The sequence below is a fragment of the Eurytemora carolleeae genome, unplaced genomic scaffold (assembly GCF_000591075.1).
Source record: "Eurytemora carolleeae unplaced genomic scaffold, Eaff_2.0 scaffold263, whole genome shotgun sequence".
NCBI classification, from domain to species: domain Eukaryota; kingdom Metazoa; phylum Arthropoda; class Copepoda; order Calanoida; family Temoridae; genus Eurytemora; species Eurytemora carolleeae.
In genome coordinates, this window is record NW_019396161.1 from 291,531 (window position 1) to 318,118 (window position 26,588).

A 26,588-nucleotide genomic window follows, 5' to 3' on the forward strand; every position below is an offset into this window, starting at 1 on the left:
TCTCGGTTAATCCTACGAATGTATTTCTGTTGATCCTACAGATTTTAGTGTATTGTATCTCAGTTAATCCTGTAGATTTTAGTGTACTGTATCCAGTTAATCCTGCAGATTTTAGTGTTCTGTATCTTGGTGAATTCTGCAGATTTTAGTATACTGTAGCTTATTTAATCCTGTAGATTTTAGTATGCTGTATTCAGTTAATCCTATCCTGTAGATTTTAGTATGCTGTATCCAGTTAATCCTATCCTGTAGATTTTAGTATGCTGTATCCAGTTAATCCTATCCTGTAGATTTTAGTATGCTGTATCCAGTTAATCCTATCCTACAGATTTTAGTATGCTGTATCCCAGGTTAATCCTACAAAAGAGTTTCTGTATATCCGTGTTGTTTAAACTAGAACTAGAAAGGCTGGAAACCATGGATAGTATTGTAAGCCTAGATCGTAAGCTCAAGCTGAAAGCAGACCAAATAAACAGTATACACGTACACTTCACTCAATCAATCATTTATCTATGTGAAAGCATAGCTGACTTTTTCTGGTGGTGTTCTATTGTCGGCTAGATAAACAAAAATGTTTTTAAAAATTTTAGAAAAGTTTACAAAATGTCAAATTGTAGCTTACAGGTATAAATATTATCTTCACAACTTTTTATTGTTTTTTGGTAAGAAGTTGTTATCTAAAGTTTCAAGAAATTCTTTTTTATATTTTATGAGTTTTTAATTCGCTTTAAAAAATAGATTTAAAATTTTTCCCTATCAACGAAACCATTTTTGTGGATTTTGATTTGTTTGAATTGATTAAAAGTGGATTAATTTCATTCATTTAATATTTTCTATAGATTTCTTGAGTTAACACGTTACGTTCAGAGAAAAATGTTAAAATCCTTACTTTGAATCTATATTCTCTCTTAATAAAAATGTTTGACAATTTTTGTTTTAAATCCGCGAAAACGTTGCCAGAAACTTTGTTTAATTGTAATCCTAACAATTCAAAAGTTAAAGTTTAACTATGAATGTCTATTTCTCAAAAAGGGGAATAATTCCATAAATTTATATTTTTTTCTAGTTTAACGGTACTGCTAGGACTTGTACTTCTTAACCTTTGGCAGGCCCAGAATTTAAGGTAATCAAAATTTTATTTTGTAAAGAATTGCAAAATTTGTGACTTTACGCTAAAGGAATTGAGTCTTTGCCACAAACTCAAATTTTCTAATCCCTATGTCTATGGAACCTGATGATGTAGACTTTTGATATTTCAAACTAAGATAATTTGATGCAACATAATTCAAAGTTTGAAATATCTAAGGTATACGACATTGGGTTGCAGAGATTGCAGAGGTATTAGAAAATCCGAGTTTGTGTCAAAGACTCAACTCCTTTCTAGTTAGATTGAAATCTTACATGTTTTAATCTGATTTTTCTCTTATTAATGAATTATTAAAAAATGTTTCGAATTTCTAGTATAAATTAAATAAATTTGCTTTTCTTATATTTATCTCATATTTACATGGCGTAAAATGAATACTAGAGGACCTGCAAGAAAGATGTACCAGTAATGTCACTAAAATTTGATATTTACCCTCTGTCTAGCGTGGGAAAGGAGGAAAAATATGATGGATACAGCCGCTCATTTTAAAAGAGTTAATAAATTTGATAGATATCTAAATTTTAATTTTAAATCTGCCCTAGTTTATAGGTTTTAATTGAGGAAGGGCTCGCTTAAGTAAAATTTTGGCGTTTGATGCTTGTGTTTGGCGCAAAACTGTGTCTAATTTTTGAAAACTTATCTGTTCACTTTAAACAATGAAATCGTTTTCTAAAACAGACCCAATTAATTTTTGAACAATAATGAAAGAAAAAAAATATTATAATAAACGGTGAATAAGGATCTACAGACTCGTTTGTAATTGGATTTTCAAGATTGAGACCATTTTTAAAAATTACGTACAATTTCCAATTCAATGAGTTAATTCTTTTTAGGCTTGTATATCTTAAAATAACAATTTAATAGGCTTCTAAAGTTTCCAACGCCTCATTCACTTTACGAACTTGAGGTCAACATCGGGAGAGAAACAGCTTCGTGGACCCTGCTGTCTCCCAAAAGGATATTTTTGAAGTTAGATTAAAGGGACTGTAAAGGAAAAATAAAAGGGTGTATAGAATGAAACCTGAGAATCTCAGGTTTTTAACGATACCTATAAGACATTTATCTTATGTTCCTGTCTCGAGAAATGGACATAACACTGTATCAAAATTAAACCAAAACGGGCATATAAAAGTTGTAGTATTAAATAGATCATATTCAACAATTACGCAACCAATCTGAAAACGACTATATCTCACAGCAACCTGAAAATCTCAGGTTTGCTCCTGTTATATTTATTTAATTTTTATTTTGCATTTTTATAGATATAATTGATAACATTATTACATTTAGTTAGTTTAGTCCGTATTACGTCACCAGTACTTCACCCAATGGCAGTGCAGTATGCTGGTCACGTGATTTCCGTCTGTACCACGTGACAACGATACTGCACTGTCTTTGGCTGAAGTTATTGTGACGTAATACAGACTATACGGACTATATGTAATAATATTATCAATTATATCTATTAAAAATGCAAAATGCAAAATAAAAAATTATAATATGAGAAAACCTGAGATTATTAGGCTCCTGTGGGATATAATCGTTTTCAGATTGGTTGCGTAATTGTCGAATATGATCTGTTTAGTGCTACAACTTTTATACAAAATCTGGCATATACCCGTTTTGGTATAATTTTGACACAGTTTTATGTCAATTTCTCGTGACAGGAACATAAGATAGATGTCTTATAGATATCGTTCAAAACCTGAGATTCTCAGGTTTCATCCTATACCCCCTTTCATTTTTCCTTTACAGTCCCTTTAAAGGCGCAAAAGTGTCTTGCTGCTAATGGTGGACATTTTGAATAAGAAATTGTTATAAACAGTAAACTAAACTCTAATAAACTGTTGCATGTAACCTTACATTAAATACAAAATTGTGCAAACGGAGATTATCTTTCACTTTTAACTCGCTCCAGTTGAAAACTTTAGGAGCCTATAAAACTATAATCCGATTACAAGTCTGTAGACCATTCTACAAAATTGTGCAAACGGAGAATATCTTTTTGTTACCAAAGTTACTCACTCCAGTTGAAAGCTTTAAAATTTTCATATTTTGATATACAAGCCTAAAATTGAACTTAATGAATCGGAAATTGTACTTAAAATTAAAAAATGGTCTCAATTTTGAAAATCCGATTACAAACGAGTCAGGCCAACGACTGAAAGGTATGAGATTGTTATAAATTTAGCCCTCTAATAACCATGAAACTATTTACTGTTTTAGTAAAATAATACAATATTCAAATCACTATGATAATCAATCTTTTTTTAGATCAAGAGTATCCTTTTCTCCAGTAGGAATGTTTTGCATATAAATTGAGAACCAGACAACCGGGGAAATGAATGTCGTCTTTGTTAGTTCTACTGAAGAAATTTCGTCAGGGATTTTATATAGTTGGTATTTGTTGACATTTTCTGATTAAGAGAAAAAAGAAATTCCACTGTTTTTTGGTTCCTACTGTATCTACACAATACATAACGTAGTAAACTCTGTTTGTTTGTTTGTATGTCCGTCGGTCCGATTATAACTCATGAACCCCTTAACCGATTTGCTTCAATTTGTTAGAACAACGACGGTAGCGCGCGGGGTTTCATATATTGAAATCTAGCCCAAATCTAGGGAAAACTGGGTTTCGAAACTAGTTTAAATAGTTCTCTAAATTACACAATAAGGGAGAGAAAATACTTCCTTAGTTAAGGTCAATTCTTTTTTCTCTAATCAAAAAGTTTTGGCTCAGTATTTCAATTTGTTTTTCTAAGTAAATAAACGTCATCATAAAAACATAAAGTTGTTAACGTAGTTAATTACAAGATTAATTAAAGGGACTGTAAGCATAATTTTAATAGACCCTCAATGTTATGATGGCCACGCCTGATTAGTAACTATTCACTTAAAAGCTTTGTCCAAAAATCGTTCTCTAGGAAACGACAAGTTCTTCCACAATAAACATTGTGAATCAGATAAAAGATTCAAGGAACCATTGTGAATCAGATAAAAGATTCAAGGTACCATTGTGAATCAGATAAAAGATTCAAGGTACCATTGTGAATCAGATAAAAGATTCAAGGAACCATTGTGAATCAGATAAAAGATTCAAGGAACCATTGTGAATCAGATAAAAGATTCAAGGTACCATTGTGAATCAGATAAAAGATTCAAGGTACCATTGAGAATCAGATAAAAGATTCAAGGTACCATTGTGAATCAGATAAAAGATTCAAGGTACCTTTTTGATTCAGATAAAAGATTCAAGGAACCATTGTGAATCAGATAAAAGATTCAAGGTACCATTGTGAATCGGCACTGTCATCGAAGTTTCCCTATAAGTAAAGTTTCAAAATAAAGATTCTAAACATTTGTCCCTCTGTTAAAGTCGATCTTGAGATCTCAACAGCTGATGAAGTAAGGAGAAAGAAGAGTAAAGGTATTAAAAACCTGAATTGGAGTTGTATTTTTGTTGGATTTTGTAATGCTGAGATAATAAAATTTGGGAAACTTTTTTCGGGAAAATTTTTTTTTTCGAAAAAATAAGACCGGGAAACTGTTTATTTTATCGTCTTTTGTTGTTTATAACAATGCTAATTCTTTATGTGCCCTCTAACAAGTTGTTTATTTACAAGTTTATCGATTAATACCTAAAAGGTTATATTTAATATAGTAGACCTATGTTGACAATATCGTTGATATTAAAACAGTTTTACTGACGTCATTATCGAAAACCACTTGAACGATAATTGAAATACGTTAATACGATATCAAATTATTAATCATGTTATATAGCTGCAGCACTTAAGTCTGAGATCATTTTATATAAAAAGTGAATATATTGAGTTTAAGCGTACACTAGGAATTGAATTTAATTTATCAAAGGGGTAATACGGTTTCATTTTGGCTACTCATAGTATATATACACTATACAGGGTGTCTCAAATCATATTAGATCGTTTTAGCTCTAAATTCAGATTAAATGGGGACTGATTAGAACATTTAAAAAAGAGTAAAACGTTTTTAAAAATGCATAAGGCTAATATATAAACTTTCTTGCAGGTTTTTCGAGTATTATATGCGTATTTTGGCGTTAAAGCTTGAATATAATCAATTTGATATGGGACGCTATGTATAATCTTAGATGATAAATAAATATTACTGATGATACACATATATATGAACTTAAGAATGATAAATAAATATTACTGATGGTACACATATATATGAACTTAAGAATGATGAATAAATATTACTGATGGTACACATATATATGAACTTAAGAATGATAAATAAATATTACTGATGATACACATATATATGAACTTAAGAATGATAAATAAATATCTATAAAAGAATAAATGAATAACACAAAACTGCAGATGAATAATATATTCTTTAGAAAACAAATAATGCCGAGTCTTGAGGTAGATAAAATGTTTTGTCAGCATTTTACAACTTTTTAGATATTTATATTTTCTATATCTCAGCCTTGTGTTTTCCTGTTTACGTTTCCTTATTACTCTCTTAGTTTTATATATTTCACTCTCCTATTTTCCTATACTGCACTCTCCTATTTTCCTATATACTGCACTCTCCTATTTTCCTATATACTGCACTCTCCTATTCTCATGTACTGCACTCTCCTAAATCCTATATTCTGCACTCTCCTATTTTCCTATACTGCACTCTCCTATTTTCCTATATACTGCACTCTCCTATTTTCCTATACTGCACTCTCCTTTTTTCCTATACTGCACTCTCCTATTTTCCTATATACTGCACTCTCCTATTTTCCTATACAGTACTCTCCTATTTGTTATATTGCACTCTCCTGTAATACAGCAATCTCTTATTTTCCTGTACAGTGCTCTCCTATTACTTATACTTCACTCTCCTATTTCCCATATACTGCAGCCTCCTATTTTTATATCGTAGTTTTATATTTTTTGTGTTTCACTTTCCATTTTTTCTATTATCTATTTAACTTTCCAATTTTTTCTTTATCTATTTCACTTTCCTTTTTTCCTTTATCTATTTTACTTTTCTTTTTTTCCTTTATCTATTTCACTTTCTTTTTTTCTTTTATCTATTTCACTCTTCTATTTTTCAATTTTCTATTTCGAGTGCTTTCATATTCAGATTTTTCTCTTTTTGATTCCCGTATTTCTATTTCTATTTCTTTAAACCGGCAATATTTTCAGATGATGCCATAGCTTTAAAGACTCTAGATGTAAGAAAGGAGAACTTTGATCTGGTTCATAAAGTGAAATATCTAGGGACATTTTTATATCAAATTATATTCAATAAAAGGAAAAGTACAAAAACACGCTCCCGAGTGTTTAATTATTTTGAACACTAAAAAATGATTATTTACAACTACTTTGATGGAAAGTTAAGGGAATTTTACTTTACCAAGGTTCCCCAGACCAATTTTGCCTTCAAAATATCCAAAACGCAGCGAGGGATGTTTTGTAGTCAAAATTGGTCGAGGGAACCCGAGGTTCAGTAAATTTTTAAATTTCCCGAAAAAGTAGTTGCACAAAATTTTATCGTCTTTTAAGATAAAAATGCGCAAATTTTTTCCAGAAAACTTCGGAGAGGGGTGGTTATTTTACATAATAATACCAGGGGACGTTAAGTAACTTAACCTCGCTCTGTTGGGGAAATCATAAGTCTGTAATGTTGGTCAAAAGCCGGTTAAACATAAAATCCGTTCTAGATATTTGATATTCGTGTTGTATTGTATAGAACGGAAAATCAACTCCCTCAAGATAGAACTAGAGGCAAGGGATGAAAGATTAAAAACTTTACGTAAATATCATTTTGAAATAACTAAAATAATAATTATAATCATAATAATCTGCATTATCTTAATCATAATTATAAAAATGATAATAGCAATAACAAGGATAATAATATCATTAATATTAATATTAATANGTTACTTTCGTGTCGGTCATGATGCTCGGATGTATCACTTAATGTTCAAAGTTCAAGAAAATCACTAAACTGGATAGCGTTTAACTGTATGTTCAAAGTCAGGGGTCACCAATATAGAGGACGTGAGTCAGACTCTAATAAAACGCATAAATAACTTCCAGTATATATATTTCTTATAACTTATTACTAGAGGGTTCAGAACTAGAGTCAATATCGATATCGCACGTGTAGACTGTAGAGATGATATCAGTACTAATGCCCCGTATCCGTTCTATCTCATTCTGTTGAATCTTGTGGAACTAGTTTAACGCGGCCAGGCATCGTCTTCCACAATATTGTGCCAAGTAAGCAGAAATAAATCCGAAATGTGCTCGCCAAAGTTCTAAGGAATAAATCTCTTTATTCTTTTTTCTTATCAATGACATTATTGGTTTAATATCAATACTAATCTTATTTTCTAAAAAAATGATATAAATTACTCTATTATTTTGATTATTATAGTTGTATGGATTGTTGCTCCTAGTTTATCTAAATAATAAAACTAATTTAATTATATTTATTTACATGTTGGCTTTAGCTGGACAAACAGCTGGACCACTTTGGCGGACATTTTTTGAGGGAAAACATGGTTACCCCAGGGGTGACAAATGTTATGAAAATTCCACGGGAAACGCCGAGCACATCAGCTACTTTTTTTATTCAATATTAAACTGAACAAATTTTATATTTAAGATGCTGAAGTTGAAAAACTACGTGAACAGTGTACTGCAATTCTTTACAATAACACAGGTTAAAATGTACTGCAATTCTTTACAATAACACAGGTTTAAAGTGTACTGCAATTCTTTACAATAATACAGGTTTAAAGTATACTGCAATTCTTTACAATAACACATGTTTTAAGTGTACTGCAATTCTTTACAATAACACAGGTTTACAGTGTACTGCAATTCTTTACAATTTAACACTAAAGTGTACTGCAATTCTTTACAATAACACAGGTTTAAAGTGTATTGCAATTCTTTACAATAATACAGGTTTAAAGTATACTGCAATTCTTTACAATAACACATGTTTTAAGTGTACTGCAATTCTTTACAATAACACAGGTTTACAATGTACTGAAATTTTTTACAATTTAACACAGGTTAAAGTGTACTGCAATTCTTTACAATGACATAGGTTTAAACTATTGTCAAAGTGATACTTTGGTGCGATTTACAGAGGCTTTATATTGATAATAAACGCTAATTCAAGTGACCCCAGAATTAAAATGACGATACACAACTGTACCCTTGAAACACATATCTAAGTTGCACTGAAGCTCTTTAGCCTTTTAAACACCGCTGTACTGACTAAAAAGTTTATTGCACAATAAACGGGGTCGTCGATGAAACATTTTACTCTAAAAAGCCGGTTTAAACTTCAAAAGTAGCTCGAATATTCGGAAATGTGCTCGGTCTCTTACATAAAGATTTTTCAAAGCAAAAAAAACAAATATATATATTTTATATTCTTGATAAATATATTTGATGTTACAGTTAACAACAATAACATATAAATAGAAACATAAAAGAAAAATGAATCAAAAAAGTTTCAATTTTATTTTGAAAACAGCATTTTAGAGCAAAATGTTTCATCAACGACCCACCTTTTAACGGGCATTGTACCGCTACGAACACTTTTTAGTACAATAAAGTTATGTTTAGATGGCTAGAAAGCTTTAACACATTTTTTTCAGAGACACCCTGTTGCAAAAGTAATAAATAGCAAAAATGTCGCAACTTCAAATATTTACATTACACAACCCTGAAAACAAGTAAACAGTCAATAACCTCATCATTATTTCAGGGGTTGATGGTTCTAATGCAACTTCAACTACTAATATAACTGCTGCTTCTACTACTACAACTTCTACTATTGCATCTATAACAACTGTAGAATCTGTAAACATAACGCAAGAGGAATCTAGACAGGCCAGAAAAATTGAAGAAAATTTAAACGAAGAAAACATTAATAATGATGAAGATCTAAATCCAAACATTGTTAAAGATCAAGAGGACATGATTTATGACAAGAAAGAGAAGAAAGATGAAAATAACGATAATTTAGAATTAGAGTATTTAAAATCTGTAGAAGCTGATACAAAAATCTATCCAAACCAAACCGATTCTAGAATCAAACCAACCCAAATCAAAGATGAACAACCAGCTGAGATTGATAACGCTGAACTCTCAATTGAAGATCAAATGAAAAACATTACTGTACACCTGGTCAAAGGAGCAGACGCTAAGGGTATCCTTAACATTTTTAACGCCGACATAAACAATATCAAAGGAATTTAACATTAAGAAATGAAAAAAAGTTTCAACTGGTATTTGAATAACGCTTATTAACAGTCTTTTTATCGATTAAATTCATTAAAATGATTAAAACCATTTGAGAGGAACGCACTTCCCAATAGTGACATGAGCGTCGTTTTTGGCATATAAATTCAACCCCTGTTTAACTATCTAGCTATCTATGCTAAACCTTTTATATATTTTTTTCTGCAAATGAATACAGCTTCAAATTTTGTCTGCCAGGCGCAGATGGCACCTGGATCACTCCGAACTGCACACTATACACTGCACACTGTACAATGTACATTGCACACTGTACACTGTACACTGTAAACTGCACACTGTACACTGTAAACTGCACACTGTATGCTGAACACTGCACACTATACTATGCTACAGGGTGTCCCAAAAAACATGGGAATTCAGTGACGAATTCGATATCGTGTTTGTTCTGAATTAGCATTGTAATACCTAATTTCAAAAGCCATAATATTATTATGTCTGCTAGAGTTTATTTAAAGAAAAGGGTAAAAGACTGTAAAGATGTGTCTATAATGTCTCCGCAAGATGAACAGTGAATACGGACAAGTTTACTCTGTTTGTATACTGTAATTTTCTTATTTTACTAAGTACAACCGGTTGCAGTCAAAACATAAACAAACAAAATGTAAACATAGCAGACGAAACTCTTACAGATTACAGCTTTCTCAGTAGGTATCACTATACTAAATGAAAGAATTATTTGAAAAGACGATATCGAATTCGTCACTGAATTCCTATGTTTTTTGGGACACCCTGTACATACTGCACACTGCTCAGTGCTCACTGTATGCTACACACTTGACACTGCAAACTTCACACAACACACTTTACAATTTACACTTTACACTGTATGCTGCACACTTCACAGTGTACACTGTATGCTGCACACTTTACACTGTACAGTGTACACTGTATGCCGCACACTTCAAACTGTACTGTACACTGCACACTGTTCACTGAACATTGCAAACTGCACGCTGTACGCTGAATGCTGCACACTGAATGCTGCACACTTGACACTGCACAATGCAATGCAAACTTACACTGCACATTTCACACTGTAAAATGTACACTGCACACTGCACATTACACATTGCACAATGAATGGTGCACACTTCACACTGAACACTGCAAACTGAGTAAGTAAAATGTAGACTGTAAACCGTACTCGGTACATTGCAAACTGCACACTGCTAAACTGCAAACAGCACACTGCGCACTGTACACTGCAAACTTAGTACGTCAAATGTATAACACTGTACACTGCAGCTTTCTACAAACTGCACAGTGCACACTCTGAAGTAAGTGCATATACTGTCCACTGCACACTATACATTTCACGTCGATATAGACGAAAATAAAGCTTTTTGCTATGCATTTTAGCAAAAAAGTTTGTAAGCATAAATTTATTAGCTGTCCTTGAAATTTCATGTAATTCTGTCTACAGGGGAGCTGCTCGGTATTAATGGGTTAAAACTAGTTACAAAATGTACCAATGTTTTAAATATTTCTAATCTCAACTTAAATTGAAGAAATTCATGAGCAGTAGCCATACTTAAATACAGTCATCATACGTACATATCAATACAATAAGGACGACGGAAACAAAGAGAAGCTGTCAATTAACACCCTTGGTTTACTTGTACGATTGGAAGTTGAAAAATCAGGCTTGTTAGAAATCAAAACTTAAGTAAAAGTCGTCTTCATTGTATTGATAGTATCGCGGACCACTTTACAAATTGATTTGTCTTTTGATTAATAAGTTTTCGTTCATAAATAAAAAAAGCATTTAAAATCCTTCCTATTAATTGTTAAAATGCCTTTATAGGGAATTCTATACTGGAACAGAAAGAAAGTTATATGAAAAGTCTGGAGACAAAACTTCTAAACAAAACAGGTTAATTTAATTCTAATATTTAATTTAAAAAACAAATTTAATCTTATAAATGATTCATGATTTCAAGGTAGACTAAAGAAGCCAGTGACGAAATTTCGAAGAAGCTTTCAACATTTTCGGCTTTACGAGAACAGGATCTGAAATATTTTTATTAACTAAAGCATGAGAACATTGCTTGATTAACGTTAAACCATTCAGATTAGACTTTTAAACTAGACGTAAAAACATTCCCGTGGTTATATTGAGTTCCTTAATCAAAATTTGAGGAAAATTCGCTCATGAGTTATGATCGGACAACAAACCAGAGATTGGTACTTTATTCAGAACTAGGTGAGAACCCAGCATTTACTCCCACCGTTTACCCGTGCTTAGTCGTAAACAAAAATAGACCCACTCATCTTAAAATCTCAAAACCAAGCTAAGAACACTCCTGTAGTTCTCCTGAATTCCCCAATCAAAATTTGAGGCAAATCGGTCAAGGGATTTGTGAGTTAGGACATATAAACGCACAAAGAGAATTTACTACTTTATATATATACACTAGGCTTTTAGTTGTGGCTTTAGCTATGAGCATCTTCTCTTTGTATAGTATAAAACAAAAACTAAAAAAGTTTGCGGATTTCATAACATTTTTTCGCGCATTTTCATAAGTTTACAAATATAAAAAACTTTTAAATTCACAAATTTTAGAAAATTCGATCATCATTAACCTTCCCTGGGGCCACGTGAGGTCCCACACAAAATTTGGGTCCGATCGGTTCAGCCTTTTTGCCGTTTATTGGATTCAAACAAACAAACAAACATCCAGACAAGCCAAATTTATATATAAATAAATAGTACATCATTACATATGTTAGTAAATAAATTATTTCTAGTTATTTAAACCAGTTTAATAAAAAAAAATTTTACGAGATTTCTTTTTGTCCGCAGAGCATGATCAGGTTGTTACGATCAAATTATGGAATTTTTTCCTATTGCGAAAGTTTGGTGTTGTCTGGATTTATATTGATCTACCAGGGGTTGTAATCTGGCAGCATATTCATCCATCCACGCTTCATTCATACTGAGAAGATGGTTGTCAAGATTCCAGCTGCCTAAGATTCTTCTTAGGCCTGAGAATAAGAGTGCAGGAATTCTTCTGATATACTGGAATCCGTCAGGTGGTTATAACTGCTTAACCAGATGTTTTTGAAACCACAGTTTTGTGAGCGCGCGGCCACAAGTCCATCTAGCAGCTGTAAAACCACGTGCTAGTAGTTCGGATGTGTAGTATTGCGTATTTGACGTAGTTCAGAAGTGGAGTATAGTAGATTTGCGTAGGTCGAATGATACACAGTCCGTTAAAATTGTTTACCACCCTTTTTACGCGCATTTACAGATATTCCTGGTGTAGAATGCCGCAAATAATTCCGAGTTAATAGAACTTCAATCTTTTTTGATAATTATAGCACTTTTCCGGTTATGCAGAAGAGATTTGAGTTTTACCTAAATAATGTTTGACATCATTCTCATGGGTTTGAAGATTCCAACATGATGTAATTATTCATCCATAATTTATGACCATAACGTGGCCAGATTAAAAAAAGTTTTATCTTCGAGAATTGGAAATTTTAAAAGTACGGATGGTAAAATTCGAGCTCAGTGGTTTGAAACTCACCAAATTAAGTGATAAACTGTAAAATTGCACATTGGACTATGAAACCATGACTTGAGTACTACAATCGTCTTCTATTTCACAGTTTTATGGGTTTCACTGTAAAAAAAACAAAGTCGTCTCCAAATTATTATATAAAGTGGGGCACCTTAATTGTAATATAAGAATTAACTCTATACATGAAAAGAAAGACTAAATCTACTTATAATGTGCGTGTATATCATACAAGACATTGTTCATACAAAGAAAAAGATAAAATATATATAAATATCCTGCTAATCTGTATAAACCTTACTATGGAATACATTTAATCCCTTTTCTTATTGGAAGTATTCTTCCCCTTGAGTTGGTGTGCGGGCGGTATAAAAACATGGAGTTCTATACTGCAGCGCCTCAGGATTTAGGTTCCTCACTAATTACAAAATATTTTTCTTTTCTGTTCTGGGTTAAACCATGCAAAGATGCTCACAGAGTAAAAATATATTAAATGTTGTTCTTCAAAGTACTGCTAAGTAAAATTTTAGGCCGTAAGTTGGCTCAACGCGGTGCTGAGCACAGAATTTTTAACAAAAAAGAATGTAAAAATCTTCAAGTTTTTATTGTACTCAAAATTTTACATACATATTCTAATTCATAATCAAAAATAAGTTTAACTACAGCGGTAGGCGATTATATCAATACAATTCAGACGACTTTTTAATTTAGGATTTGGTTGTTAACAAGCTTTTTTAGAATAACAAGCTTACTAGTAATCAAAAAGAAGCTTTTTAAATACAGCTTCCCTTGACTTCTATGTTCATGTGTATCCCATGCTGTTTAACAGCTTTATATAACTCAAGATTTAAAACGAAAGTTGTCTTTATTGTATTGATATAATCGCTTACCACTCTATATACGTCTGATACAGCTGAGGATTAAAATGCTACCAAGTGTAAAAGAGGGGTGGTTTTAAGATGGAAGGAACAAAAACCATTTTCGTGTTGGATCTATGATGTTATTCAAATCCAAATATAAGTAATTTATTTATAATAAATATGATTAGAAATGTGTTTGGGTACCGTTCTTACTACAGTGAGACAGAAAACTGTGGAATAGAAAGACGACATTAATATTTTAGCGTTTTTTATGTTATTACATCGCAATTAGATTTAGTGGCTTTAAAATCACTTATTAAATGAAAAGGTTTGTGTTTGTGGTCTAAAGGTCGTCTTCATAATCCACAGTTTATGGTAAATACAGTTACACAAAACACATCCTTTGTCAAAATCACCCAAAAATTTCCTGGAAATTGTTCTAAATAATTGAACTTCAATTATGATTTTAAGATTGCAAAAAAAATCCTGTGAAATGCGCAGATCTGTTTTATAATAAATGCGTATAATGCCAGGTATCTACTGTACTGGCTGGTTCCTCCCCTACCACATACTCCTTAACATATCAACATTTAGTAAAACCGGTTTAGGATAAAACAGATTTGAGAAAAGTTAAACTAACCTTAGTTTCAGAGAAAACTTTTTCAGCTTCTTCTCTAGTAATAACTTTGTTAGATCCTTCAACGCACACACAACCAATATCAAGCTTTCCTACAAGACAAAAAAAACTATCAATCACCCTTGGGGTCTTTCTTTGGTCTGGATTTTTTTTTCTTCAGCTGAAGACAATTTGTCGTTGGTCAGTTGGTTATTTTACCTATTTACCCAGCCGTTTACCTTGATCATCCTCCACCTTGCCCAGCCCAACCAGCCGTTTACCTTGATCCTCCTTAACCTTGTCCAGCCCAACCACCTGTTTACCTGGATCCTCCTCAACCTTGTCCAGCCCAACCACCTGTTTACCTGGATCCTCCTCAACCTTGTCCAGCCCAACCAGCTGTTTACCTGGATCCTCCTCAACCTTGTCCAGCCCAACCAGCTGTTTACCTGGATCCTCCTCAACCTTGTCCAGCCCAACCACCTGTTTACCTGGATCCTTCTCAACCTTGTCCATCCCAACCACCTGTTTACCTGGATCCTCCTCTACCTTGTCCATCCCAACCAGCTGTTTACCTGGATCCTCCTTTACCTCGTCCAGCCTAACCAGCTGTTTACCTGGATCCTCCTTTACCTCGTCCAGCTTAACAAGCTGTTTACCTGGATACTCATCTACCTTGACCATCCCAACCAACTGTTTACCTGGATCCTCATCTACCTTGTCCAGCCCAACCAGCTATTAACCTGGATGTTCATCTACCTTGTCCAGTCCAAACAGCTGTTTACCTAGATACCCTTCTACCTTATCCAGCCCGACAAGCTGTTTACCTGGATGTTCATCTACCTTGTCAAGTCCAAACAGCTGTTTACCTAGATCCTACTCTACCTTATCCAGCCCGACCAGCTGTTTACCTGTATCCTCCTCTACCTTGTCCAGCCCCCGCAGCTATTTACCTGGATCCTCCTCTACCTTGTCCAGCCCCACCAGCTGTTTACCTGGATCTTCCTCTACCTCGTCCAGACCAACCAGCTGTCTCCAGTACACATGGGTCTCATCAATTATCTAACAAAAATTCATCTTTATCTACATTAGTCTGTAATGTTTGAACCGAAAGAAAGGTTGGTTTAATGTGTTTATGAAGTTGTAAAATGATAAACTTTAAACTGTACCATCATAACATTGATTAGTTTATCTACTGAAGAGAAAGAAGAGGTTCATTAAAATACATTTTAGCTTTACTTTTGGAACACTAGAAATTAGTAAAATATGATAGGATGCGGAAAATGGGAATCATTTATAATAAAAAGCAAGTGGGGGATGAGAATTGGAAATAAATAAGAGATAAAAATATTCCTTGTGTGCAAACTCAGCATCCTTAAACTCTCCATTAAATGCAAACTGGTTTTCAGGCTTTCCGTCAGGCATCTTATAGATTCTATAAAGAGTACAATATATAATATATATAATCACTTTCCAAAATCTTCATCTTAAACGCTTGATCTCGATATCCAATTTGGGCACTTTTAAATCTGAGGATCAATGCTTGATTCCACAATTAAAATTATCCCTGTAGGGTAAAATCACCACGGGCTATCGAAGGGGAATCAATATAATCCAAACGATTGGGATTACTTCTTGATCATGAAGTTTATTATTATGTTTTCAGTGAACAACAATCCGGTTCATAATTATGCTAGGATAGACTTTGAAGATATAACTTTAAAAATCTGCTTATGTTTTTACAGAGAGACGTCAGAAAGAAAACTTTCTCTTTTCCGAATTTATTGATTTGGTTCAATATTCTTTACAGCCTGTTATGTGTAAATAATTATACAAATCTGGCATGCTGACAAACCATTATTAGGTTGGTTTTGATAATTACAACAAGTGTAGATTAAAATCTTATATTAAGCAACGAGTCATTCTATATAACGATTCTCTCCTGGGTTTATCTGACCCAGTTTCTGGTTTGATCAACGAACCCCTGAGTCTCCTGTGTTTGTTTAAGAAACTCCCGGGTTTGATTAAGAAACCCTTGGGGTTAATTACGAAACCCTTGGCTAGATTAAGGAACTGGTTTACCTAAACCAGTCTCTGGTTTAATTAAGGAACCCCTGGTTAGATTAAGGAACTGGTTTACCTAAACCAGTCTCTGGTTTGATTAAGGAACTCCTGGTTAGATTAAGGAACTGGTTACCAGTTTCTAGTTTAATTAAGGAACCCCTGGTTAGATTAAGGAACTGGTTTACCTAAATCAGTCTCTGGTTTAATTAAGGAACCCCTGGCTAGATTAAGGAACTGGTTTACCTAAACCAGTCTCTGGTTTAATTAAGAAACCCCTGGTTAGATTAGGAAACTGGTTACCAGTTTCTAGTTTAATTAAGGAACCCCTGGTTAGATTAAGGAACTGGTTTACCTAAACCAGTCTCTGGTTTTCCTAAACCAGTCTCTGGTTTGATTTAGTAACCCCTGGTATTTATTAAGGAACCCCTGGGGTTGACTAAAAACCTCTGGGGGTGACTTAGAAACCATAGGGTTTGAATAAGTAACAGGTTTACCTAAACCAGTCTCTGGTTTGATTAAGGAACAGGTTTACCTGAACCAGTCTCTGGTTTGATTAAGGAACAGGTTTACCTGAACCAGTAAGTAACAGGTTTACCTGAACCAGTCTCTGGTTTGATTAAGGAACAGGTTTACCTGAACCAGTCTCTGGTTTGATTAAGGAACAGGTTTACCTGAACCAGTCTCTGGTTTGATTAAGGAACCCAGGCATTAAAGTCTCCACATCTTCTAACCCATTCAGTTTATCCGCCAATGGATCTGTTACATCTAGATTTTTTTTTTAAATAATAAAAAATATTTAGACTTTTCTAACAAATCAAAATGTTTTCACCTATAACTAAAACTTTCCAATCTGTTTCCCCGTCATCTATCATTGCTAAAATACCGAGAACTTTGACCTGAAATACATTATATCTATAAATCTTGGCTTAAACCAAAGTCAAGCGTTCATTCAATATTTCAAGTTTATTCTCATAAGTCGTATTTGTCAAGACTTATTTTGTCGACTCTGGGGCACAAAATTTAACTTTAAAGGGAGTGTTCGCGAAAAATGAAAGGGGGTATAGGTATAGAAGAAAATTGTTAAAGACGTCTTATAACGAATAACTTAGCGCCAATGCAAATTCAGAAAATTGCATCATATAACTTAGACCGTAAAAAATCAATTTAATTTCAAACAAATCATTCAGATATTACAACCTATAGTCATCGAGCTTTCGCCACGTTTGTTTATATTTTATGATATTTTATTTTTTTAGAAAACGTTTTAACGGAATTCGAAAAATGTGAGTGGTGCGCGGCATTCTTAGATAGTTGCGCAAGCAACAAGAGAAATAATCAAATTCAAAACAAATTAATTAAAAAATATTATAAAATATAAACTAAATACAAATGTGGCGAAAGATAATCGATGACTATAGGTTGTAATATCTAAATGATTTGTTTGAAAGTAATTGATTTTGTACGGTCTTAGTCATATATTGCAATTTCTGAATTTATATGGGCGCTAAGTATCGGTATGAGACGTCTTTAACAATTTTCTCCTTATAGACGCAACAGATAGAAGTAAGATTATTAGCGATCAAAAGGGTTTTTTTATCGCATTAAGCCTATACCCCCTTTCATTTTTCGGGAACACTCCCTTTAATCATAATCTTGGAACAGAAAAAAGTGTGATGCTGTATTAATGAATAAAGAGAAATATTTGCCGTGTTAAGCAATAATAAAAAGTTTAAGTTTTAAATTTAGGAGGGTTGTGACTTACGAAGTCCCTAAAGTAACTTTTGTTACCTCTAGAACATCTCCTCGCTTAGCAACCCTGTGTCCAATCTCAATAACATCAACTGGGTCATTATCACCCTGTAATAAACATCAGGGTCATTCACACCCAGTAATAATACACATCAGGGTTTCAATCACCCTGTAATAAACAACAGGATAATTATTGCCCAATAATAACCATCAGGGTAATTATCTCCCTGTAATAACAACCAGGGTGATTATCTCCCTGTAATAACCATCAGGGTAATTATCACCCTGTAATAACCATCAGAGTAAATAACACACTGTAATAACCATTAGGGTAATCATAACCCTGTAATAACCATCAGGGTAATAATAACCCTGTAATAACCATCAGAGTAAATAACACACTGTAATAACCATCAGAGTAATCATAACCCTGTAATAACCATCAGGGTAATCATAACCCTGTAATAACCATCAGGGTAATTATCACCCTGTAATTGTATTTATCAAATGTTCATCTATTCAAATCTTAAGAAAGTTTGTATTTGTAAAATGGCAGTAAAACAGCTCGTTTTCCCAATTTTTTATCAAGACAGCGGATTTATCGCCTTACAACTAATATCCATTGTGCTTTAACCGTAAGTAAATAACAAATACAGCATTCAATACAAATTTCTGAAACAAACCTTTTCTCCGGTATTCTCATCTACGTGGTTTGGATTCTCCCAGGTCTTTATAAATAGTTCCATAATCCTACTTAGTGATGAAANCAACGTTGAAATAACAGAGATGAGAAGTAAAGTAAGAAAATAGAAAACAACATCCCAGACTCAAAAAGCTAAACAAAGATCAGTTAACCTTGACACATCAAATACATAATAATATTAAATTTAAAGTATTGAAATCGACATTTTTTGGAACTCGTTGCAAAAGAAGAAAATATATGAATCCTTCAATATCCAAAAGTAAAATAAAACAGCTCCAAAGAAAAATGTCCCCCCTCCCCTCCATAAAGTTCCATTTTATGGTAGTTCCCTGAGGAAAGGCTCCATAGTTCCAGATATATCCATGGTGAGGGAACGAGTTCCCAACATATCTCAGTTTTCCCTTTTTCTGGTCCTGAATAAGACAATACTTTATTTAATTAATCAAGTTAATATTCTTAAAAATAAGGCAGTGCGGCGAAATATGTTTATTTTTCATATCAAACAGTGTTAAAATATTAAAAATGTAAACATACCCGTTCAAATATCGTCGTACAGTGTATGTAAAGTGTATACAGTGTGTGTGTATAGTACACTGTATACTGTACAGTGTGTATTTACAATGTACACTGTATACTGTACACTGTATGTACAATGTACACTTACACTGTAAAGTGTATGTACAATGTACACTTACACTGTAAAGTGTATGTACAATGTACACTTACACTGTAAAGTGTATGTACAATGTACAGTTTGATCGAAATATATAATACTTCTGTCCAAACCTGAATAATTGGATTTAAAGCAGATTTTGTATCTATTTCCATCTTAGCATTTGTCCATCTTGGAATCTAAAAATAAAAAGATTTTTAAACTAATATGAAAAAAAAATAAAATTCTTTTAAAATCTTCCCTGATAACCCGAACACCTACAAATACTACAGCCTCTATATAGATATACGTATTATTAGGTATATTTACGTAACAATTCGTATGCTCAACTTTTTAGTAAAGAACGCATTTTTACGTATTTATCATACCAACGGTTTTTTAAAATGTTTAGGTTTTTATTTACTTATTTTTACGTATATTTTCGTAAAATTCATACCAAGTAATTTTTCTAATATATTCACAAAACATCAACTGCAAAACAAAGCATTTTTATGTTAGAATTTAAAATATTTTATGGTGTTTTAAGATAATTTGATTGTATGAAGTTTAATGCAACTATTTTGGTAAATGGAATGTTTTAAAATTTCTATTGTTTTGGAGTAAATTTTTTTTTATTAGAATCATTGTCCTTAAATTCTCGATTTTTATATAAATAGAAGTTACACTTTAATACAATGAAACTCTTAATAACGAATACATCGAAAGAATTCATCAAATGTCGTATTCTTCACTTTCTGATAATGGAATGTTGCAGATATTTTGTTTTTTAATTAAATGATTATATGGAGCTCTTAAAACTGTTCCCGCATATTCATGGCTATTTATTTATTTTCGCAAATACTAAAATTTACGTAATAAAATATAAAACTCATTGAAAAATTGTCAAGACGACATTTGATAAATTCTTCCGATGTATTCGTTATTAAGGGTTTCACTGTAGTGTATGAATAAATGTTGATTTAGATGGATCCAGATGAAGAAGATGATGGTGTGCATTTGTCCATAGAATATTGGATTGGATTGAAATTAATTGATATGAATGTTTAATATGGATTAAAAGAACTTGTGGAATTAGTTGTATGGATATGAAGGAACAATGTGATGAATAATTATAGTCATAACCTTCTTAACATTTTGGTTTTAGAACTTGAATATGCCTTAAAAAATGCGTATTTTTACAAACGCATTTTTACGTTTGTCATGCACGTATATTTACGGATATAAAATACGCATTTTTACCAAGGAAATGGTTAAGAAAATATGTATACGTCATACATATGGAAAATACGTATTTTTACGTATTCCAAACCTAAAATCAGTATTATTATGCAATATGTATTATCACTAGTACTATCTCTCCAGGTGTACCATGCATAAAACATCTTTAACAAAGAAGATAAAGGCGGAAAAAGATTTGAAACAATTAGACTGCTTTCCCGTCAAAGGTACATTTAGATTGTCATACAGATTTCAATAATTTTTTATAAGAAAAAAATATACAGCATTAGCAACAGGTTGGCCATTTAAGAAGGAAAAAATGATTTCGCAGAAAATTTCCGTAATTCTGGTTGAATAATACACTGGGAAATAGGAAGACGACTATCAGACACAAGTTATGATATTTCCAAAAAACATAAAACACAGCAATTTTTCAATGTACTGTACACTGTGAACACAGACCAATATATAGACATCAAATACGCAAAAGGTTTTTAAACGTCGTCTTCTAATTCCTGCGAATCGTTGTTGAATTTTGAAGATATCTATTTTAGAGACCCCGAAAACACAAGTTATCTAAATTCTAAAAAAATTGAGTTACCTCCACTACCATATGGAAGGTTCTAGGTTCAACATTAGCGTCCAGAGGAATATCATGAAAAGGAGAGATAGGACCGTCATCATCTCGGATAAAAACCTAGAAAAGGAGAGATAGGACTGTCATCATCTCGGATAAAAACCTAGAAAAGGAGAGATAGGACCGTCATCATCTCGGATAAAAGCCTAGAAAAGGAGAGGTAGGACCCTCATAATCTTGGATAAAAACCTAGAAAAGGAGAGATAGGACCGTTATCATCTCGGATAAAAACCTAGAAACGGAGAGATAGGACCCTCATCATCTCGGATAAAAGCCTAGAAGAGGTAGGACCCTCATAATCTTGGATAAAAACCTAGAAAAGGAGAGATAGGACCGTCATCATCTCGGACAAAAACCTAGAAAAGGAGAGATAGGACCCTCATCATCTCGGAAAAAAGCCTAGAAAAGGAGAGATAGAACCATCATCATCTTGGATAAAAACCTAGAAAAGGAGAGATAGGACCGTCATCATCTTGGATAAAAACCTAGAAAATAAGGTACAGGATCTTATTACAAATAACAAATTACAAAATTAACATGCTCTCGCGATATTAGTAATATATGTAAATAGAACCGTACTAAAATTAGGTGGCAATAATTAAAACCAGAATTTCATCTTCCTACTTTTTCCAATTAAATTCATTTATGAACCATATTCAGATGAAAATTGTATAATTAGTGATTGTTCTAATATATTTTGATGGATATAAATACCTTGTAACTATCTGAATGGGAAGTACCCCTCTCTACAGCTGTGTATGCAGATACTGGCATATTGAGTCCGCTTGAAAAACTAAAAAGCCTGAAAAGAGAAAAAGTTTTGGAGTTCCCTTGGGATGTATATTGTTAAGTGTAATAAAATCAGATTCTCTGGGTGCCCTCCTCCCACTCCCCAAACCCGAAATGGCTTTACTAAATCACCTCTGAAGAAATGTATTTTAGCTTATAAAGGTATCTTATTTCTGATTTGGTATTAAGACTTCATTCTCTACTGCTCAGTTAGATATTTGTATTGGAAAAAAAATGAGTTTGAAGATATAATAATATATTTTCCTTAAACTACATTCATTCACCCCTGGCCTGAGGCCTGCAATTTATAAGCTTGGATATTTATATGATTTTTTATCAGTGTTACCAGTTACCATATTTTTAATATTTAAATCCCTTTAATTCAATTGAATACCTAAAAAAAATAATAGTTTTGCAAAGCTCTGTTTATATTATTTTTTTTTCTCGCAATGTCACCCTTTAAATTGTTTTTCTCCTTATTATTATATTATTATTATTCTTTTGTGAACTCAATTGAATTTGTTATTTTGTTGCAATGAAAAAAAAACATCTAAATAAGTTTATGACATATTAAATACATGATTATGTAAAAAAGGAAATAGTTGAAAATATTCGTATTTTGAACCAATATCTCGGACTAATTTGATTTTGGAACATTTTTTAAATAACTTACAATGCAATATTTGGGAACAATTCAGAAATTTAGCAACATATATGTTCGAAATTTTATTTTTTTTAAATTTTATTTTTCCAGGAATTTCCATTTCAGACAAATCTGGTTTTAGAAGTCCAAAAAAGATTTTTTTTTTCTAATATTAGTTTTTGAATTAAATAAGTTTTAGCAAACATTTTATTCTGAGATAGACATGAACTTATGATTATGAAACATTTCTTTTCAAACAGTCTTAGTGCTGAGAAGCATTATCAAAAATTATTTATATAACTAAATTTTTAAGGATGTTGCCCCCCTCCTAGAAAGCTCACAATTAAAATGAAAAAAGTGAAGTTTTTTTTTTTCCTAATTATATAAAGGTCTGTAAAGGTTGGAAACTAGATCTACTCAAGAGAGAGAACACTGGATGTCTGAATATATATTTGTGTACAATGTGTATAGTAAAGTACAAAGAGGGAGTTGACAGGTGGCCGGGTCAAGAGTCCGGTATCTTAAGAGCGGTATTAGCTAATACCGCTCTAATACCACTCTTAACACTAACACCGGTGTTTAGGAAATACGGATTCATAAGTCGCTAATGCTGCCTAATTTGTGGCAGGATTATCTAGCCTAGAACAGCTGATGCGTTCATAAGTCATCCTAGCTAAAACCAGGANTGTAAAGGTTGGAAACTAGATCTACTCAAGAGAGAGAACACTGGATGTCTGAATATATATTTGTGTACAATGTGTATAGTAAAGTACAAAGAGGGAGTTGACAGGAACTGGTCAACTTCCACGTAAACATAAACAGGGATAAATATGATAAATATATATGAATAAACTGGTCCTCCACAGGTCTGATACAAGTTCATAGTTTGACTATCTATCTAATAATGACAAGATTTATGATAACACTGTTTATAATATTTCATTTGGTAGAATAATCTTAATAAAAACACAAAAATAAGTATAAATGTTACTAGATTAAAGAACTAACAAAAAAATAACCGAATTATTTATGATGACAAGGAAACCACTTCAAAAACAAATAAATCATAACAACAAAACTTATTAACCCTACACTTCAGTCGAGAGATCCGAAAAAACTAATTATTTAAATTTAAAACCGCAGATTTAACAGTGATAAGCGCGCAGTCAGATTTGATAAATATGTGAAAATAAAAATCTTGAAAAAATTATGACTGAATGGATGAAGGACGACAATAAGCAAGAATTAATCCTAAGAATATTTGGAAACTGAGATACTGGGACACCAGACATGGATACTAGGATACATGGATACTAGAATACTTCGATACTAGGATACATGGATAATTGGATACATGGATACTTGGATACTAGGATACAAGGATACATGAATACTTTGATACTATGATACATGGATACCAGGATACATGGAAAATTGGATACTATGCTACACGGATATATGAATACATGGATGCATGGATACTAGAATACTTGGATACTAGAATACTTGGATACTAGGATAAATGGATACTAGGATACCAGGATACATGGATACTAGGATAAATGGATACTAGGATCCATGTATACTTGAATACTAGGATACTAGAATACATGAATACATGGATACTAGGATACATGTATACTAACTAGGTTACATGGATACTAGGATATTTGGATTCTAGGATACATAGATACTAGAATACTTGAATACTAGAATACTAGAATACTAGGATACTAGGATACATGGACGCTTGGATACCTGGATACCTTGATACTTGAACACTAGGATACTAAGATACATGGATACTAGGATACAAGGATACATGTATACTTGGATACTAGGATACTAGGATAATAGGATACTATACTAGGATACTTGGATACTGGGATACATAGATACTAGAATACTTGGATGCTTGAATACTTAGGTACTAGGATACATTTATACTTGGATACTAAGGTACGAGGGTACTAAGATTCTAGGGTACACTAGGGTACAAGGGAACTAGTATACTAGGGTACAAGGGAACTAGGATACTAGGGTACAAGGGAACTAGGGTACAAGGGAACTAGGATACTAGGATACTAGGATAACAGAATACTAGAGTACTTAGATAATATGCAGGATAAAGATTCAATGGTAATAGTTCAACTAAACTTGAACATACTGAGAATACTGGGATACTAGGATAGTATGCTGAATAAAGGTTTCATGATACTTGTTCAAATAAACCCCTTGAACATACTGAGTATACTAGGATACCAGGATAGTATGCTGGATAAAGGTTTCATGATACTTGTTCAACTAAACCCCTTGAACATACTGAGTATACTGGGATACTAAGATAGTATGCTGGATAAAGGTTTCATGCTACTTGTTCAATTAAACCCCTAGAATATACTGAGTATACTGGGATACTAGGATAGTATGCTGGATAAAGGTTTCATGATATATAAACTTGTGTTCCCATCTATCTTGAACTCCCCTCTATAAACTTGTACGGCACTCTAGACACTTGTACTCCAATCTGCAAACTTGAACTTTAAACTTCACTTTACAAACTTGAACTTTACTCTGCTGATGTGTAATTTACTCTGCACACTTGTATTCTACTCTACTTAGATGAACTCTACTCTAAACACTGATACTCCACTCTAAGCATGTGTACTGCAGTTTGCACACTTGTACTCTAGACTATGCTCTTTTACCAGCTACTTTATGTAGTTTAAATTTAAACACTCCAAACTCCACACATTTGCATTTTAATCCTGTAATTTCATCTACACACCAGCTCTTCCTCCACTTTCTTCACTTGTGACTTGCTTCATAAACTTGTACTTGATTTCTACAATGTCCCATAAATTCAGTACATTTAATCCACTTAATGCTCTTATTTATCCTTTCCACACTGTATTTGGTTTTTGGGGTTTTATTCTTACGTGAGGCAAATTTTGGACGGAAACATGTCTATTGTCTACTACTAAATTGGGATACAAATCTCATTCCAAGGCAATGGGTTAAGGCAGGAAGTGGGGAGGGGTGTCAAAGAATAACTAAGCATTTTTTTAGCAAACAAACTTTGTTATATAATGAACCAACATTTTTTCAGGGTTAAAAGCTGAAAGAAGTTTGCTTGACTATGTAGTCAAAACAACGTATAAGGGACAGACATTTTTCTTACATATTTTGATCATTTACAATTTCCTGGGTAACTTTAAAAAAATTTTATTTTAAATTTCGTCTTTATTTAAAATTGATTTTGATTTAAAACTGAACAAAAATATATTTAAACGTTATTTAAATAATAAAACGTGATCTCGGACAGACAAAATGTGCAACATGAATTTGTTAAGCATAAGGTAAGTAAACTCAAAATTCTTCCCAAACTTTTCAAAGCTCAAAAATTCTTTTTCAAGACAATTAAGTTTTTGTTTTAATAATATTTGATATTTTTTCGATGTTGTTTTCCAGGATCAATTTTTTTCCTGTCTCCATTGTAACAAACAAAACATTATTTAACCATTGCAGTATTTTTATTAGGAATATACATAAAAAAGCACCTAACCTAACTAACACCCAGAAACAGGGTGTCCCAAAAAACATGGGAATTCAGTGACGAATTCGATATC

The 26,588-nt window shown here is 32.6% G+C and overlaps 2 protein-coding genes across 6 annotated transcripts in view; one reads left to right on the forward strand and one right to left on the reverse strand.

The window, feature by feature from the left end:
• Nucleotides 1-491: 491 nt before the first annotated feature.
• LOC111696826 (nucleolar protein 12) lies at nt 492-11,996 on the forward strand. 3 transcript variants are annotated; one of them, XM_023466574.1, is made up of 10 exons: nt 492-624; nt 1,067-1,123; nt 3,422-3,447; nt 4,524-4,574; nt 6,340-6,414; nt 6,887-6,949; nt 7,811-7,867; nt 8,930-9,415; nt 11,291-11,359; nt 11,427-11,996. In XM_023466574.1, the coding sequence occupies exons 1-10, from the start codon at nt 572-574 to the stop codon at nt 11,498-11,500; spliced, it is 1,011 nt and encodes a 336-aa protein (XP_023322342.1). In that variant the 5' UTR covers nt 492-571; the 3' UTR covers nt 11,501-11,996. The 3 variants fall into 3 exon arrangements, with proteins under 3 accessions (XP_023322342.1, XP_023322343.1, XP_023322344.1); XM_023466575.1 differs by having other exon boundaries at nt 8,930-9,373; XM_023466576.1 differs by having other exon boundaries at nt 11,431-11,522.
• Nucleotides 11,997-13,812: 1,816 nt separating this feature from the next.
• Nucleotides 13,813-26,588, reverse strand: part of LOC111696827 (inorganic pyrophosphatase) — a 36,001-nt gene continuing 23,225 nt past the window's right edge. The window contains exons 6-18 of one of the 3 annotated variants that reach the window (XR_002764169.1): nt 22,242-22,329; nt 21,492-21,587; nt 19,786-19,851; nt 19,329-19,412; nt 18,980-19,024; nt 18,336-18,404; nt 17,377-17,443; nt 17,219-17,312; nt 15,837-15,918; nt 15,479-15,545; nt 14,508-14,596; nt 14,284-14,441; nt 13,813-13,999 (exon numbers count right to left, since the gene is read on the reverse strand). Coding sequence is in view for 1 of the 3 variants with exons in the window: in XM_023466577.1 (XP_023322345.1) it covers nt 14,376-14,441; nt 14,508-14,596; nt 15,479-15,545; nt 15,837-15,918; nt 17,219-17,312; nt 17,377-17,443; nt 18,336-18,404; nt 18,980-19,024; nt 19,329-19,412; nt 19,786-19,851; nt 21,492-21,587; nt 22,242-22,329 (913 nt within the window). In the remaining 2 variants the exon portion in view is untranslated. Of the gene's footprint in view, nt 14,442-14,507; nt 14,597-15,478; nt 15,546-15,836; nt 15,919-17,218; nt 17,313-17,376; nt 17,444-18,335; nt 18,405-18,979; nt 19,025-19,328; nt 19,413-19,785; nt 19,852-21,491; nt 21,588-22,241; nt 22,330-26,588 lie in introns of all 3 variants that reach the window. The other 2 variants (XR_002764168.1, XM_023466577.1) reach the window with 2 other exon arrangements.

What these genes read in the sequence shown, in the direction of transcription:
- LOC111696826 (XM_023466574.1), top strand. Translation starts at nt 572, where the DNA reads ATGTTTTTAAAAATTTTAGAAAAGTTTACAAAATGTCAAATTGTAGCT. An exon ending in AGTATCCTTTTCTCCAGTAG is followed by an intron (nt 3,448 to 4,523) that starts GAATGTTTTGCA and finishes CCTCTGTTAAAG; the next exon opens with TCGATCTTGAGATCTCAACA. An exon ending in TGAAAGATTAAAAACTTTAC is followed by an intron (nt 6,950 to 7,810) that starts GTAAATATCATT and finishes TTTATATTTAAG; the next exon opens with ATGCTGAAGTTGAAAAACTA.